This window comes from Falco rusticolus, chromosome 5, assembly GCF_015220075.1.
Source record: "Falco rusticolus isolate bFalRus1 chromosome 5, bFalRus1.pri, whole genome shotgun sequence".
In the NCBI taxonomy this organism is placed as follows: domain Eukaryota; kingdom Metazoa; phylum Chordata; class Aves; order Falconiformes; family Falconidae; genus Falco; species Falco rusticolus.
The window spans coordinates 19,918,618-19,936,826 of record NC_051191.1 but is presented as its reverse complement, the minus strand read 5'-3'; the positions used below and the strand labels follow the sequence as shown (position 1 = coordinate 19,936,826).

General features: G+C 57.3%; 1 protein-coding gene across 1 annotated transcript in view; it reads right to left on the bottom strand.

The window, feature by feature from the left end:
- SHANK3 (SH3 and multiple ankyrin repeat domains 3) overlaps positions 1–18,209 on the bottom strand; it is a 370,723-nt gene that overhangs the window by 331,757 nt on the left and 20,757 nt on the right. The window contains exon 3 of the mRNA XM_037388277.1: positions 13,968–14,300. Coding sequence (XP_037244174.1) covers positions 13,968–14,225 — 258 coding nt within the window. The 5' untranslated portion in view covers positions 14,226–14,300. The remainder of the gene's footprint in view (positions 1–13,967; positions 14,301–18,209) is intronic.

Sequence of the window (18,209 nt, the reverse complement as noted above, 5' to 3'; positions counted from 1 at the left end):
CATGAGACAGGGATGGACACAAGCATCAGCATCTTATCCAAGGATTCTGGAGGCCCCAGAGTGAACCTGACAGGCAAGAATGAAAGGCGGGGCCCCTTTATATGTTAAAGACACCTTATGAGCATGCCCAGGGAAGCAAAAGCATAATCCATGTTAATGAGAGAAAAATTCTAGCTCAGCTATGTGCTCATCATCGGCAAAACCTCTTCTCATTTCTCTCCATCACTTAAAATGGGTGCCATTGCTGTCTCTGAGCCTCCAAGGAGGAGCCATGACTCTTCGACTCAGCTCTTGCACTGATGACGCTCAACACTGGTTCCAGCACCCACCCTTCAACAGCGAAGGGCACATCCTAAACATCAGGGTGAGGTAACTGCTATTGACCTACTTTACAGACAAGCTCTCTGCGAGGCTGAACAGCATCACCAAAAACACGCATGAGCCGTGAACACTCAGCTCCAGGAAAAATTTCACCCCTGCTCCCACACCCTCTCCCAGCAAAAACATGACAAACAGGGTGTCGCAAAAACCTGCTATGCTCGGCACTGATCGATGGCGCAGCTCTGGGAGCTCCAACTGCTCGCCTTTGCCCCCTCCTCCTTGCCCCTGTGCCCTTGCACCAGGACTGCCCACGCACCAGCCCAATGCGCTTGTGATGGCAGTGCTGGGGACCCTCCGGCGCCGTTCCCGCGTGGGAGCCCCGCTCTGCCCAAAGGGAAGGATGCAAACTCAGAACAAATGTGCAAGATGGAGGCATGTGTCTCATTAGTCAGTGTCATGTTCAAACCTTCTCAGAGCAGTTCTACGAGGAAGCAGTTGACTGGAGAGCAATATGGGCTCAGAGCAGTGCCCATCTGCACGGCAGGGATGGTGCCAGGGAGCCACCTGAGCTGGTCCCCAGGACCCACAGGCTCCTCCAGAGCTGTCTCAGGCACTGTGAGGAAGGGTCCTCAGCTCCCGACTGCCCCAGGACTAGATAAACCCTGCTGCCAGAGACAGCCTGTCTTTTTTCAGCCCCTAAACCAGAGGAAGATTTGGGCACCCCCAGCTGCACTCCCAGCTCGGGCATTCCCGCTCCAGGGACTGAGCCCAGCCAGCCCTTGCTGTATGCAAATAGCCACCCCAGCCACCCCACTGCTGGGGACAAAATGCAGGAACCCAGCGTGACGCCCCACAGCAGGGTCCTCCTGCCCTCCCTGTGGAGAGGACCCAGCCGCAGGAGCCAGGCTGTGCGTGCCAGCCGGCCTTCGCAATAACCAGGGGCTGGCAACTAACTGGCCTCAGAGCCTGAGATACCCTCCCTGCTCTGAAGAAGGTCTTTCTACACCCGGTCCGCGTCAGGGCTGTGAAATGCTTGCAGAGCAGGACCCAGGCAGAGCTGCCTGCCTTGCCCTGTTGATAAGCAGAGGGTTGAATCCGCTACGCTAGCGCACACATGCATATTTACGCGGCTTTCCTTAAATCAAGTTTGAACAGTTTTATGCAAATACATTACATTTATTCAAAACAACTCATTAAATAATTCACCCACAATGTCCCAAAGGATGTTGCACAACACTTGGCAGCTAAACTTCGCAGTCCCCAAAATAATCAACCACAGCCACAGATCCAACGCAGTGACCCGCAGCTCTCCTGCTTCAGGCAAAAGCCTCCCTCCATGCACATAATAAAGCAAAGTGGATTGATTTAAGTCAAAGTGATCACCAATTTTAACCGTGATAAATCAGCTGGCAGAAAATCTGGATATAAATAATCGAGTCTGATGTTGTTTTGCACTGGTAGTCCTAAGCTATTTTCCTAAAGAAAGGCTGAGTCGGATCAATTCATAACCATTACGTTAGATTAATTTGCAATTTAATACAGACTTTACAACCAAAAGTGCTTCTTCCTAAGTAGATACACTGTAACTGTATGCATCTATTTAAGCAATTATAATGTAAAATATAAATTCAATTTTTTAATTTTACCCGAACACTTTAGAAAAGAGTGAGTAGCGTATTTCTTAATAGAAGATGAGTAGGTTTTGACTTGTGATTTTAAGTCAAAAGCGTACTCAGATAAAAACTGACATTAAAATATGTTCATTTAGCACGTCAACATATTTCTTAGTACTAACAAATTAAATACAACTACTCTAAACTACCTGTGCTGGATTCATAGGAAATGTGTACACAACCAAAGTATCTCTTGCAACTACAAGCAACAGACATAAAAAGGGACTTTTACTGATAGCTACTTAAATTGTTTCTTCATGGCCATCAGGATCTTAGAGCTGATGGGTGTTGCCCACTTGAAATTGCCTTTCATGGCTGGAGTGGAAGAGGGGAAAGCAAGTTCTTTGCAGCTTTCTCAGCCTGCACCTGGCTCCTGCCTTCTGGATCTGCTCACCCTTGAGCTGAACTGGCTGGAATAAAGGAGATGCACTGGTTTATGGTTAAAAGCTGGGTTAGTATCTGCACTAGCTTCACATACTTAACCAAGGGATTCTTTGAGATCACTCGTTTGGTTTGCACTGACTGACTGCCCCATGGGTCGCAGCCCCCTGAGCCAGCACCGTAGGGTTGCTCCGTGCGTCCCTCCTGCCTACTCAGCTTGGTGTAAGGGACATTGGATAAAATGCAATGGTTCGTTACACTGAGGATCGCAGCCCACTGTTCCATGGATCCTACCGTCTGGATGCTGGTAGACTGCTCCAATGTTTGCATTAGTAAAACAGACACACAAAAAAAGCTACAAAGGGACTTTAAAATATGTCACGCTTGGTGCCGCATTCAATAGCATACAGTAATGAAGCATGGGGATGCACAGTGAATAAAAAAGGAAAAAAAAGCGGAACAGCTGCCTCATTCATTGAGCACTATTAATCTGATCTGAAAAAGGCCGGGTTCCTATGGAAAAACAATGTGCAGCTTGTAATCAAAAAGCATCTCAAAGCATGTGCATAAGTGGTTTGATTCTTCCCTAAAAGGGGCAAAAAATCCAACACAACTATCGACAGCTAGAGACTTCTATAGCAGCAGAAAGCGGACGCATTGGCCAAGGATCAAAGGTTTTGGTGCAGGTTTAGACTATTCCGGAGGTCAGCTCCTGACCTCCACATCTTCCCTCTGCAGCAATGAAGTTCAGTTTTCTTTCCCCCCACACCCCCCAGCTCACATCGCTGGGACAGAACAAAGCATGGAAAAAGGAATTTTAGGGTCTAGGTTGTACTGGGAGACCAGTGAGAGGGGAAGCCTGGGGCAGGGGAGAGGAACCTGCGTGCTCAGGAGCGGAGGGGCTGGTGCCATGGCCATGCTCCTGCGCCTGGGGAAGGCAGCAGAGCTGTGGTGCAAGCCCTGCTTTCCTCACTCCTCTCTTTTCTGCCAGGCTCCCTCCCCTCTCCTGGCACAGAAACAGCTGGCTGCACAGGCTGGCTCCTGCATCTTCCTCCTCCTGAGGAAGCCACAGCGGTGTTCCCATGTGGCCTCAAGACACAGGACGCTCCTTGGCTCTTGGTGTGGTAAAGACCTTTCCATTCCTTGACTGCAAAATTACCTCAGAGAAGATAAAATGCAAGAACATGATGTTGAGCTCTTTATTCCTGCTTTGCGATAGCAGTTAAGCTGCACCTAAGCACAGTGCGGTGTGGGTGGGTGCATATTTAAACAGTGGGCACCATCCGCAGTGCCAGGAGCTCACCACACATCCCTGGTGTCAAACACCTGGTGCAAAAACCAGTGCAAACACCTGGAATAAAGCTGGACACCACCTCGCTCACCTGCCCAGATCCAGCCCCGGGCAGCACAAGCGCTGGACCTGGCTCCACGTGGAGCAGGAACGAGCAGCCACCATTCCAGCAATATCTGTGGATGCCATTTTCCACCAGATCCAGCTGAACGCCAACCAGAAGAGCAGGAAGGCCTGCGTTCCCCATGAAGGAGGCAGTTCACAGATACGTCAGGCTGCTGCTGCAGCCAAAGGGAGCCCACCTCCCTGGGCTCCACCAGTGCGCACCGGGCCGGTGCAGAGACCTGCTGAGGGTTAAAGCCAGCGAGGAAAAAATGTTATTTTAACCTATGGCAGCTCCTTCATCTGGCTTTAACATGATTTAAAAGGGCAAAGAAAGATGTGCCAGCACACAATGGAGAAGAAAAGCCCTTGGAAATCTCGGGGAGGAAGTCTCATCAGCTGTACACCACTGCTCCTCTAGATCTTTCTGAGCTATTTCAATAAGCTCCAGCTCTGATAGTTAGCAGCTTCCTAAGTACCATTCATTTGCAAGAGGCTCTTATCTCTCTACATATACATTTTTTATGTGATGTGCTGAGCTGTGATTCCTTGGAACAAGTTTTCCCTGCTTCCAGTGAAAAAGTAAATAGAAAACCTGCACCTCGTTGCTCTGTAATTACAACCATGGTGGCAACTGGCCATGTGGAGGGCGGCCAGTGCTGCCCACCGGCTGCTGCAAAAAACGTTTTCCCATGGGAAATATCCCAGGTTTGGTCAGATATCTTGCAGAATTTCAGTGCCAGCACAGCCTGCAGACAGAGGGGATTTGGTGATGGCTGGAGGCACTTTTCTGCTCTCCTAGGATTATTTCTGTATTGCCACCTTTTCCTACCGCCGGGCCCCAAACAAGGTTGCAACTCACTTCCAAAGCGCTCCCACCGCAAGACTTTGGGAATCGGTTTTCAAATGTGTTTTAATGATACAGACCCACAACTCGTAACTATTTCAGAGAAACAAACCTTAGCTTGGGCATGTTTCTGTCTCCTTAAAAAACAGACTATAATCTCATAAATCTTGTGGGTGTTTTGGATAATTTTATCCTGGGTCTCCACCACCCCCTCCCACCAAGCAATGCACAGCCAAAAACTGAGCTGAAATGGCTCTTCCCGGAGGATAAGCAGCTGCAGGCCAAATGCAGGAGCAGGCAGGCGAGATAGAAAAGCTCCACCAGAGTTAGGAAGGATCTCCAGGGCCTTGCACATCAGCCTTCTCTTTCCTTTGCCCAGGCTCACACTCCCACCCCACGCAAGGGCCAGCGCCAGTGTGCACCAGCAGCTCACACAGATCAGGGTTAAAAGGAGGTGGGGAGGTTCCCAGGTTATCAAACTCCAAATAAATTGCTATCTTCAGAGCCACCACAGAGCCCAGGCTGTCAAACCAATTCCCTGCCCTACAGCCACAGTACGGAATGGGTCCCTGGCACAAAACACCAGCACAGCCCTGACAGCGGGCGTGTGGAGCTCCGTGCTGGGCATCGCTGCTGCCAGCCGCCAGCCCAGCTCCTGCTGCTTGCCCGGCACAGCTGAGCAGGGAGCAGGACCATGCCCACAGGCTGGCACTGGCAGTGACGAAACGTGCCATGCTGCCGGCGTGCTGGACCCTGGGCTGCAGCCCCACTCTCCTCTGGGTTCTGCTCAGCCCTGCTCGGTCACAGCCCTCTGTCCACCCCTACCCACCCACCCACTCTGTTTTGGACAGCCCACGGAGCAGGGTTGCCCCCCAAATCCAGCCCTGCGGCGCACTGACACACACGAGGGCAGCCGGGAGTGGCCGGGGGTTACCAGCAAGTGTCAGATCCCGCGGGAGATGATCCCTGGAGCCAGAAAGCAGAGTGGCACTTGGCAGCCACACAGTCTGCAGGGAGTCACTGAACACAGAGCACGCTGGCTCTGCCCCCTCGTGAGCTCAGCACCATGCAGTCCTTAATTACACCATCACACGCTGCTGCTGTTCAAAGGCTACACCGCCGACCGGATGATTTTTCCTCCTCCTTTGATACAACGGCAGCTTCTCATATTTTTCTGTGCAGCAGCAGCTGAGCGCAAGGAGGGATTCTGTGCAACTGAGTGGTCCCGTGCTGATTCATATCACAGAGTATATAGGGCAGATCTACCCAAAGTCTGCATGTTAACTACATCAACCCTGGTGTCAGGGGGTCCCGCCGGGAGCCAGGATGCCCCAGGGTACAGTGCCACCACAGCCCTGGGAAGCTTCTGCTCTGCCAACACCTGAAGCCACCCCGGGAGCAAATGGACTTGGGACAGCAATTTATGTAAAGCATACATGCCAGCAGATTTTCACTATGATTTTTACTACTGAATTGTTAACCTACAACAAATGTTAAGAATAGTTTCATTCATCCTTTTCATATCAATTGCTTCCATGAGCTCAGCATTTCTGTCTGCTGAGGTGTCCGCAGTCAGCACCATGTTACTCAGCACGTGGCATCTCCACAGCCGTGCAGGATAAAACTCTCCGTAGCTGCAGGAGAGAAGCCAACATGCGGGATTACACCTTGCCCAGGAAGCCAGAGCAGGCTGCAGGCAGGTCTGCTGCCATGCCCACCGTGCTGTGCTGCAGTGGCCCTCCCAGCTGCCTCACACGAGCTGCTGAGCATCTGCAGCTGCCAAGCCAGCACAGGCAAACCCACCGCACCTCTTCGCATATAGTTAAAAGTCCGTCCTGTGTCGTGGACAATCACTAGGGGACAGGGCACATGGCAGCAGAGCAAGAGGCTTTGGTGCTCCCTGGCTCAGAAGAGATGTGTCCGCTGTCATTTCCTACACATCCCTGTGTCTTTTCCCTCCTTTTCTTTTAGGGAGAGCAAACAGTGCAGCAGGTAGCACATTTTACAGAAAGAGCCTTTTTATTTACAGCCACAACAGTCCTCCTTTGCAAATCACCTCATCAGAGAACCAGTGTCCCTTGTCCTACAACCCCTCTGCAGCACACAAAGCCCCATCAGCAAAGGCGCTGCAGCCCCCTCCCCACCCATCCTGTGCTGACCACACTGTGGTGGCAGCATCACCACAGTGACAGTGTGTCACTGTGTGGCACTCCCCTCCAGGCAAAGCTGTGTGCAGTCCCCATGCCTCCACTGCTGGTGGGCAGCTCACTTGGCCACAGCTTGTGGCCACCGCACCCCTCACCAGGCTGCAGACACGAGGTTGTTACTGCTTGCAGGATGGGCTGCAGCCGCACTCTCGGGCTTGTGGGACAGCGAATTCAAATCAAATCCCAAATGAATGGCAAGCCACACCGTCTCTTGGCAGCCTGCCTTCCCACCATCAGTCCTGGCTAAGCAGAGGTTCAGGAAAACTTTGCCTATCTCTCTTCTATAATAGGAAAATTTATTTCTTCACTTCCCTTGGGCTTAACAGAAGAATCGATGCTTTGTGCACTGGTTGTCAGGCTCTTATTTCATTTGCATTAAGGAGATAAGTCCCAATATTAACCTGAAGTATCAGGTGACTGGGAAGAGGTGTGAGGGCAGAGGCTTTTCTGCAGCCACAGAGGGAAATGAGCAACTCCATCCTGCAGCAAAGGGAGGCCCTGGCCTCAGCAGATTGCTCAAACAGCCTCTCACCAATGGAGCTGGGTGGTCTCACGCCTCCAAGGCCCTTGGTTGAGGGACATTTCCTCGCCAGTCCCCAACACATCACCAAAGCCCTGCATGAGGAAGGAGCCCTCCAGCAGGACAGATGCCAGCAGAGGAAAGACATGCCAGACCTCGCTGCCTGGACACCACAGGACAACCTTCCACAGGATGTGAATCCTTCAGCATCACCCAGGCTTTCCTGGCTGCAACACATCAAACGGGCCATGCTTCAACATGATCCCCTTTGCAGATGAGACCAAATTCTCCCTAGGGCTGCAAATCCACCTTACCAACTGTGATCCTGCCAGTTTGGGAACTGATGATCTGGCCTGAAAGCACCAAGTCTGCCACCACAGGGCTGCACCCAAGCAGATGCCATGAGACGGTGGCTCCTTCTCAGCACTGCCCGCTCTGCCAGTACCGGTGAGGAGCAGAGCCCATGTTCTCAGCATAGCCACACAGCCATGCTCACCCACCTCCCATTGATGGACAGTCCCTCCAGTGTCCTCACCGTGGCTTCCCTGCACAGCCCAGACCCATCTCACATGCTCTGGAATGGCACCCTGCAAGAAATGCATCCACAGCTCCATGCCTCTTCAACACAAACAGCTTTCTGTCTCTCCTCCCAAATCAGCATCTGCCTCTCAAAGGGTCTCTTTGCTCTCAATATCACTCTTCCCCTCCACTACAGCACAAATTGTCCCTCCTCCTGCCAGGCCACCAACTTGACCTGCCCAGACTTCTCCACCTGAGGGCTCCCAGCAGAGCAGCCACCCCTTGCACCCGCCATCCCCCAAAACCTGCTTGCAGGAGCTGGGCACCTCTGGGTGGGAGAAGCAGGAGCTGGGGTCCCATCACAGTGGACTCCATGGCAGGCTGGGCAGGCCCAGGCACCTCCCAAAGAGTTCAGCACCCACACACATGGGACACTGCTACGTAGGAGTCCTTTGGAAACTGCTAGTGGGAATGGAGGTCAAGAGAGGAGGCAAGGACCCAAAACTGGAACAACAAGATGTACCCATCTTGTGGCACCTTCCTTTTCCCAAACACTTACCTTGCATGCCTCAGCTGTCACAGAGAGCTCACAGAGGGGAACAGGGGACAGCAAATTTGGGGCACCATGAAAAATATCCAGCTCCAGTAGTGGACTCACCTGCCAGGGACCATGCAGGACAGAGGACCCCAGGCTGCAGGGCATTGCGTGGCTCCTGACCACATTTCCAGGCACTCCCCAGCACAGGAGCAGCGTGTGCCAGCAGGAGCCAGGCACCACTCTTCTCCCACAGCCCCAGCCTCTGCCCCTGCCCAGGACAGTCCATGGGTCCAGGCTGTCCCATACCCATAAGCTCTGGGAACCCTGCAGCTCCCTGGGGCAACTCTGCCTGTCAGAAAGGAGGGCCATTTGCAACTCTGTTGGTCAGTACTCTGAGGGGTTTATAACCTGTTTATGTCCCCAGCAGAGCTCTTCGCCTACACAGCAGGAAATACTACCAGCTACTTCTGCATTGTGATAAATAGTCTCCTTTTGGTCATTCAGATGTGTTCCCTTCCCCTCCAAGCACACCCCTCCCCGGTCTCCACCCACCTCTCTGCATCTCACAGGTCTGTGCGAAGCAGGAGATGTGTTCTGTTCCTCCTGCACTCCAGGTTCCATTTCCCAAGTTGTCCGTAAGGGTGTAGGGCAGCTCGGCTGCTCTTCCCTGAGCTCAGAGCCTGTGCAGGCAGCTCAGACAATTTAATCTCAAAGTGCTGGGCCATCATTAGGATATAAACAGTGATGTGCCTGAAGAGACTGCCTTTTCAGAGACAAGGTCACAGCCTCGGGTGGAGATTTGGTCTTAACAATGGAAGCCACTAACAGTGAATTCAAAGGCTTTCAGCTGAATAAACACATGCTGGAGAGTTGCAAAAGGAACCTAAGAGAGGCTTGGAGACAACTCCAAGAGACCTGGGAAACTTGACTTGAAAAGTCAGCTGCTTCACAGTCTAAAAATCCACCTGGAAGCTCCAACCGTGACAGCAGACACGAACTTGAATAAGCTGAACTTTGCCCAGATGAAGTCCTGATCTCTGAAATTGTGGCAGCTAACAGAGTCTGACTTGTTACTGAAAAGCCACCTGTCCACCCTGTGCCCGAAGATCCCAAAAGAGACAATCTCCACCGTCAAGCAGAGCTTGCTATAGCAAAGCCCACGGCACGTCAGCCCGTGCTGCAGCAGCCAAGCCAGACTCAGAAGCCCAGAGGTACCCGTGGTAGGAGGGTACGGGGTCGCTTCAGACTGTACAAGGGCTGGAGTTCAGTGAGCAAAACCCCTTCAGCACACCAACCCCTTGCTGGCACCACACAGTCCTGGGGAGGCCAGTGATCCCTGTTGTGGTCCCATCCCTCCTCCTTATGTTTGTGTTCTTCCCAGAGCAAGCAGGGAAGAAAGCCTCTTCTCTTGGATGATCCCTGATCCATGTGCCCCATCACTCAGAACAACTCAGCCTCTGGACAGGTCCAGGGAAGAAGATGCAGAGCCAGGTCAGAGGAGGCCAGGAGTGTTCCCATTACAAGGCAGGGAATCTGACTGCCCTTCCTGCAGGTGCGATCAAGGTCCTGTGCCTTATCCCTGCCTATGGGATATCCTTCCCTCTCCTCAGCCCACCCGAGTCCCAGCCTGCACCCGCAGGCTGTGAGATCCCTCCCGGTGTGCAGACACTAACCCTGGCCTGGGGCAAGAGCCCCACACAGACCCACAGAGTGGCCAAAGTGTCAGGCCCCCCACGGGCTGTCCATCAGGGAGGGCCACTGCCATAGCAAAGCCAGACAAGCAGAGCAGCAAAAGCAGAGGAAGGACACCTCTGGGAAGACGCCTGTGCCTAGGGGCAATCCCTGCCCTGTGGCTGCACTCAGCGGAAGAACAGCTCAATAGCAGCTCCTCTGAACTGCAAAGCCTATCCCAGCCCAGGGAAAAGGGTCTGAGAAGCCAAGAGATTATGCCAGGAGAGGGGTCCCCACCTGGCCTGAGAGACAGTGTGCCACAGCTCTGCTGCGCCACAGCAGCCCAGGGAAGGGGAGCCAGGCTCTGGTTGGACACCAGCGCAACACCCACTAACTGCAGGGAGAAGCAGGACCCATTTGGGCCAGGAGCAGGAGCAGGGAGGAGGTTTAGGATCCTCACTCTCTCCAGCTGTGTGAGATCGAGGACCCATGCCCTGTAAGAGGGTAGCAGGCAGGGAATACACACAGCTCTGGAGCATCTGTCCTGTGAGCTCCTGCAAAACACAGCAAACACATCCCAGAGTGTCTCATGGAGGAGATGGTGGTGCGGTGGCAAGCCCAGCAGTGGCAGATGGGACAGGCTCAGCTGCTCATTTTCCCCATTTTCACACAGGTCATGCCCCCATCTGCTTGGATGTCACCTTGCAGACAGGGACCAAAGCTGTCTGTTCAAGGCATGAAGAATAAGCACCGTGAGTGCCTAAATTACAGAGCCGAGGTATGGGGGATGATGCACAGGAGGCTAGGGAAGTTCAGGGCCAGTCATGTACAGCTCTTAGGGATGTATGCAGTTAAGCCAGCTTGATTTTTCCTGCCTCCCATTATTTAAGTGAAGGTACTTCAGCTAGCACAGAAGAGGAGTTTGCAAAACAGGCAGTTTCTATTTGGGAAGTCAGCCCCCACCTGAACCATAAATGCAACAGCTCTCTGCAGACACTGCCTTGGTCTGAAAGAAAGAGATGCCCCCGACACCAGCCTGAGCATGGCTCTGTGCTGGTGACAGTGCGGGACCGCTGTGCAGGGAGCAGCACTGGGTGCCCAGCCTGTGGGGCAGCCAAGGGTCTGACAGAGCAGCTGTCACACCGTCCTGCTGCCCACCAGTGCAGACTGAGCAGAGCCCATCCCTGCTCTGCAGGGAGCCTGCACCCACATCTGCTTCCGCCCTGCCTCTCTGCCCAGGGGAGCAGGTGCCACAGCCTCCGACCCCCATCTGCATCCCATGAAACCCAGTGCGTGCTGCCCCATGTGACGGGCAGCAGGGACAGGGCCGGGTGGGCAGCCCTGCCCTCCCAGGAGCACCACCTGTGCGCTCCTGCTACTCGAGTAGCTCTGCAAAGCTGGAGAGCCCTGGGCTGCGGCTGCAGCCAATTCCTCTGCACATCAGCCGGGCTGTCGGTGCGCAGGCTGCGCTGGCTGGGATGCAAGTGACATGCTGCCCTTACTGCAGCTGGCAGCGCTGCCCCCTGCCCCCCGACTCCCCACAGCACCCTGCACGTAGCCGGAGTGCTGCCCCCTTCCCCCAGTTCCCCCCGGCACCCAGCCCCCTGCCCCCCGGCTCCCCATGGCACCCTGCCCGCAGCCGAGGGGAGAGATGCCCCCAGTCCCCAGCCCCAGGGCAGCCGGCGGGTTGCCCCTGCGGCTCCCACCCCCAGCCCAGGGAGGCTGCACTAGAAACATTTGCACCCTTCAGCGCTCTGATATGCATCTGCCCCTCAGGCAAGGGAGATCTGGGAGGGACATTCCCACTTTATCCATGCAAATATGCTCTGCTTCGCAGGCAGCCGCATTCCCTCCCCTGCCTCGGGTGATCTTTGGTCTGGCAAGGCTGAGCTGCTTCCCTCGGACTCTGGGACTATCCCCTGGCTGCAGTGCAGGACTTGGAAGGAGGAAGGGGGGGCGGTTTACAACACACCATCACACCGACACATCACACACATCGCTGCTTCCTCCGGTGCCCACGCACACTCCCAAAACAAACTAAGCCAGGGAAGGGAGGTGCAGAGCAGTGCCCAAGGAACAGCGAAGTGGAGAGGTGGGTGCCATGGCAATGGGCTGAGTAAAGGCCCTCACTGGCAGTCCCTGGGCCCTGCCCTGTGCTGCATCACACAACGGGATCTGGGCTGAGGGCTGGAGCAGGATGAGACCCGGGTCCGTACATCAGCTTGGGGATGGATGTGCACAGGGATGGTGGAGGAGGAGCTGATGTGCTGGGGCCAATACAGCAGTGAAGGGAAAGAGCATACACTGTGTCCCCAAGAGCCTTGCTCACAACCCCAGCAGGGGCCAGGGCTGGAGAGAGCAGAGAGCAGCTGTAAAGCCCTTCCCGCAGCGCAAGGTCAGTCCTCACTAGAGCAGAGCATCTGTCTGATTCTTCGACAGCAAAGGCAGCGCTGCCTCGCCTGCCTCTCTCTGCTGCTGCCCGGTGCTTGGCAGCTCAGCCTGCAGAGCTGTGCCTGCGAGCATGCGAGCACCTCAGCCCCAGCACCACCGTCCTCTAGCAAGCTCTCTGGCCCCAGCTGCTACCCCTCCGCCACCGAGTAGAACCCCCATGCCAGTCTCCAAAATAGAACTCTTTCACCACCAAAGAGGAGAGCTCTCACTTCTTCTAGTCCCCTCCACCCCCAGCAACGCTCTGCTCGCCCCAAGTCTGTCTCATCTCCCCCCACCCCTAACCCCCAAGGGGCACCTCCTCTCCTGCCCGCAGCGCCTTGCCTCAGAGCACAGGCTCGCTGTGCCTCGCAGCCCACCCAGCCCAGGCAAGATGCTGCTCCCAGCACCACCCCTAACGAGCACTCCTCCTCAGGGCCCCTGTTACCGCAGCCCAGCCCTTCAGCGAACTTTTTCCCTCCACTGACCAGGCTGTTTCCAAGTTCTCGCTCCCCCCAAGCACCCCATCCCCGGATGACCCCCAGCATTGCCCCACAGGTAACTACCCACCACGATACCCACGCACACTGCCCCACATCACACCATAACGCTCATGCCCTCCTGTGTCACACCTCGGCACCTGCGTGTCCTGCCTTGTGGCACCGACACCGTGGCCTGGCACCCCGTCCGGTGCAGTGGTGCCCCCACACACACCTCGCAACCCGCTGCGCCGCACCCGGGCCTGACGCCCTGAACCCGCCGCGGTCACGTCGGCACCGGCGCACCGGCGGGCAGCCCACGCACACCTACAGCTCGGCACCGGCGGGAGCTGCCCGCACAGCCTGCCCAGTCCCACTGGCCCACGCTGCCAGCGGGCGGGCGGCCATCGGTCCCCAGCGCTGCGGCTTCGCGCTCCCGCAGCCCGGCCCAGCCGGTGCGGGTGCTGGAGCCGATCCCGGTGCCGGAGCCAGCGCTGGAGCGGTGCTGGTACCGGTACCACGCCGGTACCGGAGCCTCCCGAGCTGCGCCCACCCCCCGCGCCCAGCCCCGCTGTCCCCCGCGCCCGGGGCGGGCGGCGGAGCGCAGCGCGGTCCCGGGCCGATGCGGGCCCCCGGCGGCGGGAGCGGCCCCGGGCTGCAAAGCCGCGCTGCAGCGGGGCTGCCCGGGCCGCTCCGCCCGCCGCTCCGCCGGGCTCTGCGGGGGCACCGGGGAGCGGGGCAATGGGGGGCGGGGGGGGCACCGGGGAGCGGGGCAATGGGGAGGGGGGCACCGGGGAGCAGGGGGCTGGGGCAATGGGGAGCCGGGCAGCAGGGCAGGGGGGAGCCGTCCTGCCGGGGCTGGGGCCGGCCGGCCGCCCCCCGCCCGCGGCGGTGCGAAGTTTGCCGGGTGGTGCCGGGGCGGCAGCCGTGCGGAGCGGGGCGGGGGCCGCGCGGGGTGCGGGTCGGGGCCGGGGCCAGGGCGGGCACTCACCGTCTGCTGGAGGTCGGGGATGCCGATGCGGACGACGATGGCGCCGGGCGCGGGCTCCTCCATGCGCGCCGGGGCCGCCAGCTTGGGGGAGCGGGGCCCGCCGGGGCCCCGGGCCGGGTCGAGCCGCGTCTCCTCCCGCAGGCCGGCACCCGGCTCCCCGGCGGCGGCGGCGCGGGGCTGTCGCTCCGGCGGCGGCGGCGGCTCTGGCGGCGGCGACTCCGGGCTCTCATGTTTGCTGCCGGCGGGGCTCAGAGGCATGCTCCGTGCGGCGCGGCGGGGCGGCCGGCACCGGCACCGGCACCGGGGGCCGCGCTCACAGCCCGCCCGGGGGCCCTGCGGGGTGAGGAGAGGCGGTGAGCACGGCTGCGACCCGCGGGGGCACTCGGCTGGGACCCCGCGGGGGGACCCCGGCAGAGACCATCCCCTGGCAGGGGACCCCCACAATGCACATGGGTACTGCGGCTGGGACCCCGGCAGGGGCCCAGGAGCTGACTCCCATGCTGCACACAGGTGACCCTGAGGGACCCTGTGGGGAGACACCAGCAGTGACCATCCCCCGGCAAAGGCCTGGGAGAGAACCCCCCCACTGCACATGGGCATCCCTGCAGGGACCGACCTCCCCCCCCCCCTTTCCCCCAGCAGGGACCCCCACACTCCACCCAGGCCACCCCCACAGGGACTTCATACAGGACCCCTGACTGCCCCACACAGAGCTCCCCATCTTGGGGCCCTCGCCCAGGAACCCCCGACCAGCTGTGCAGTAACCTCGCAGAGGCACCCACACAGGATCCCCCACGGATACGGATACGTTCCCACAAAAGATCCTTTTGTTGAGACCTTGCAGAGGACCGCCCTCACCCTACATGGGAACCTCCATGTCACAGACCTCACCGAGAAGCCCCACAGCACACTATGCAGGGATCCCCACAAGTGCCCCCCCCCCCCCCAAAGGGCCAACTGCCACTGCATGCCCTCCCTGGCCCCCACAGCGGGCACAGCCCCCATTGCAGTGACTCCCACCAGCCAGCCAGAAGGGACCCTTCCTCACCTCGGCATGGGCCTGCCCTGGGTTCACCCCATCCCAGGTGCACGGACACCCAGAGCATCTGCTCACCCAGGGAGGGGTCACCACACAGGGCGCACTACAGAGCCAGCACAGAGGGTCTGGACACAGCACCCTAGGAGAGTGCGGGTTGTCCCAGCTTCTGGGGCCTGCTCTGCTCCTTTGATCAACTGTCTTCTCTCCACACAACCACCAATGCCTGCAGTTCATCCCAGTGCCCCTGTCCCCCATCTGCAACCATCATCCTCCATCTTCACATCTGCACCAGCATCTCTGGAGGGCCTGCCTGGCTCCTTCATCGTCTGCCATGGGGGGACTCATAAGGGAGGCTGGACATTAGCCAGACAAGCAGGTGTGACTCGTGGGGTGCTTAGCACTATGCCTGTCTCTGGGTTTTACAGGGAAAGGTCTTGGTTGTGGCCCAGTAAACTGTTAGTGCTGCAGTTGGTGGAGCGCTGCCCACTGCGAGGTCCCCAATACCCCTGCTTGGAGGTGATCACCACCCAGCACATGTCTGTGTGCACCCGCAGCCAGTCAGACTGGCCCTTGGGCTGCAGGCTCCAGCACCACCTCCACCAGCCCACTGGGCAAGGAGCTGGGACTGTCTCCCAGGAGTTTCCAGAACTGGCTTGTACTTGGACAAGAGGATGGAGCTGTGCCCTTGTGCCCAAGTTTTGGGAGTGGGAGGACAGCTGACCTGTGTTTCCACCTCAGAGACCTGTCTGAGCCAGAGAAGCCACGTGTGCACACACTGGAGCAGTGGTGGCCGGCGCAGCTACCGTTAGCTCCAGCACAGAGCAGAGACACAGGCAGCTGCCACCACGAGCTGCTGTTTGTGCCAGTCCCCCCAGCAGTGGGGGCTAACTAAAGCCAGGAGGACCCTGCCTGCCCAGCAAGTCCAGCCCTTGCTCTCAGGCAGGGGCTGGCCAGTGACTGCCCTGCCAAGCACAGATGGGATGCTGGGCTGAGCCCTGCAGGACTACGTACGGGATTGTGTCCGGTCCATCACTGGCTGGGATTCAAGGCTTTAATCTACATGACAATCCTGAAACAGAAATAGCCCCCAAACCACTGAGAGCTGGAAAGAGATACGCTATGGCCTGGATCTGTCCAGGAAATGACTAATGGCTCTTCCTTTGGTCCTCCCATCCTAAAGCCGAGGGACTGCACAAGGCAGGCATCGGGGAGAGCCTGACTCTGCCAGGGCGGCTAGCCCCCAGCAACTCTCCCAGCTGGAGCAGTACCTGCTGCAAATGCCTTGCACCAGCAGAATGGGCGAGACAGGCAGAGAAGGCTGCATCCACAGACCTGGAAGTTTGGGGTCAGAGTGGGAGTCTAACAGGTCCTAGACCATGAGCACTGCAACTCTGTGGCACAAGCCTCGGAATGTAAATCAAGGTTTGACCATGACAAACAATGAGATCAGCCCAGGAGCAATCATCTGGTCTCTGGGTTCCTTCAATCCACACCTGCACCCCTGTGCTGGAGAATCACAGGTCCTGTCTGTCTGCTGTTGCTTCACAGATACAAGGACCAGGGAAGTGTCCAGCTCCCCCTGCACCCTGCGTTCCCATCACCCAGACCTCTCAGTACTGCCCTGGCATGGGTCAAGCCTTTGTGCCTGGATGGGAGGACCATGCCAGTTTCAGTCATCCCCTGCAAGTCCCTTAAGGTATGAGAAAACATTCTTTCCCAGCAGCAAAGCAAGCCAAACCCATGCCTTTCCAGGGTGCCTGTCCTGCAGCAGCTCTCCTGCTGTATCTGCATGGGGTCTGAGAAGAGCTCTCAAGCAGGGCACTGGGGCGAGAGGAGATGAGACCAGTGGCACTGGAAAGCCTCCTGCTCCATGGAGCACACAGTGTTCCCTGCCCTGCACCTGTCCTGGCCCCAGGTAGAGGTGCACCAAAACTGCAGATCCACAGAGCGTGGGCTGGGCTCCAGCATCTTGCAGGTCTCAGGTGAAGTGATGCAAGGCTTTGAAGCAAAAGCCACAAGGCAAAAGCGAGGAATGCAAGGAACAGGCTGGGCTCTGCAGCTTTCAGTCAGGGACACCGGGGATGAGGTGGGGCTGGTGAGGGGAAGAAGTGGCTGAGATGACCATGACTCACATGCAGCCGAGAAGGAGCCGCTGGCTGAGCACAAAAGACAAAGGAGTAAGAATGGTCAGGAGGGGAGATGGCAAAGATATCTGTTGAGCAAAGGGTCAGAGAGGGGAGCACAGACGGTCCAAACCGGGAAGCCCGCAGCTGTGGCCCACGCATGGCAGTCGCACGGAATGACTCAAGGCCAAGAGAAGCAACCTGCAGCCACGTGAGCACGGGTCCATGGGGCCTCTCCCAGCCCGCCACTAGCAGCGTGCCAGGATCCCAGGGGACAGGCGAGGGTGGCACAGCATTCAGGGAGGCTGGCCTGTCCTCACATGCCCACTGAGACATGGCAACACCCGGTGGCACAGTGTATAGCCAGGCCCTTAGGAGCACTCAGTGGTGAGGGCAGGACAAGGACCATGCAGACCCCTGGCAAGACCCACCATAACCCTGGGCCCCCATGGTCCCAGATCTCAACAGCTGATGCCTTGGCAGAGGAAGTGGGGCTGAGGGATGCTGGGTCTGTACAGAGGATGCTGCACATGTTCCAGCCGCCCCGCAAGGCCAGCAGATGGGCCAGCGAAGGGCCCGTGTCAGAAGTCCCTGGCCTGGGATTGCTCTCTGCGGCTGGCAGCAGCTGTGGGACAGGTAGAGCTTCTCCAGGCATGGTGACATGGCAGACTGGCTCTGCCTGCCTTTTGGTCAGGCCTGAAAGCAGCTGAAGGCTGGATGCAAAATGAGCAGTCACCACTGCTGTACGGCTGCTGCCACCAGCTCAGGGCAAGGACTGGGCTGGGGCCTCATTCTTATTAGTGATTTGGAAGAAGGGATCAAGCAGCACCTTAATGAACATGGTGTGAAACTGGGAATAGGCCAGTGAAAAGCCCCTGAAGAGATTAGAAATAAGAGCAGGAGGAACACTAAGTTCTGCTTGGAAAAATGCACGTAGTAAGGAGATAAATCATCAGAAATACAAGCGACACATGGTCTGACTGCATCCCATGGGCATGCATCCACACCAAGGTGGACAGACCCTGGAACAGATGGGACAGCAGCAACACACACTTGTGTATGCCTTCACAAGCAGCAGAG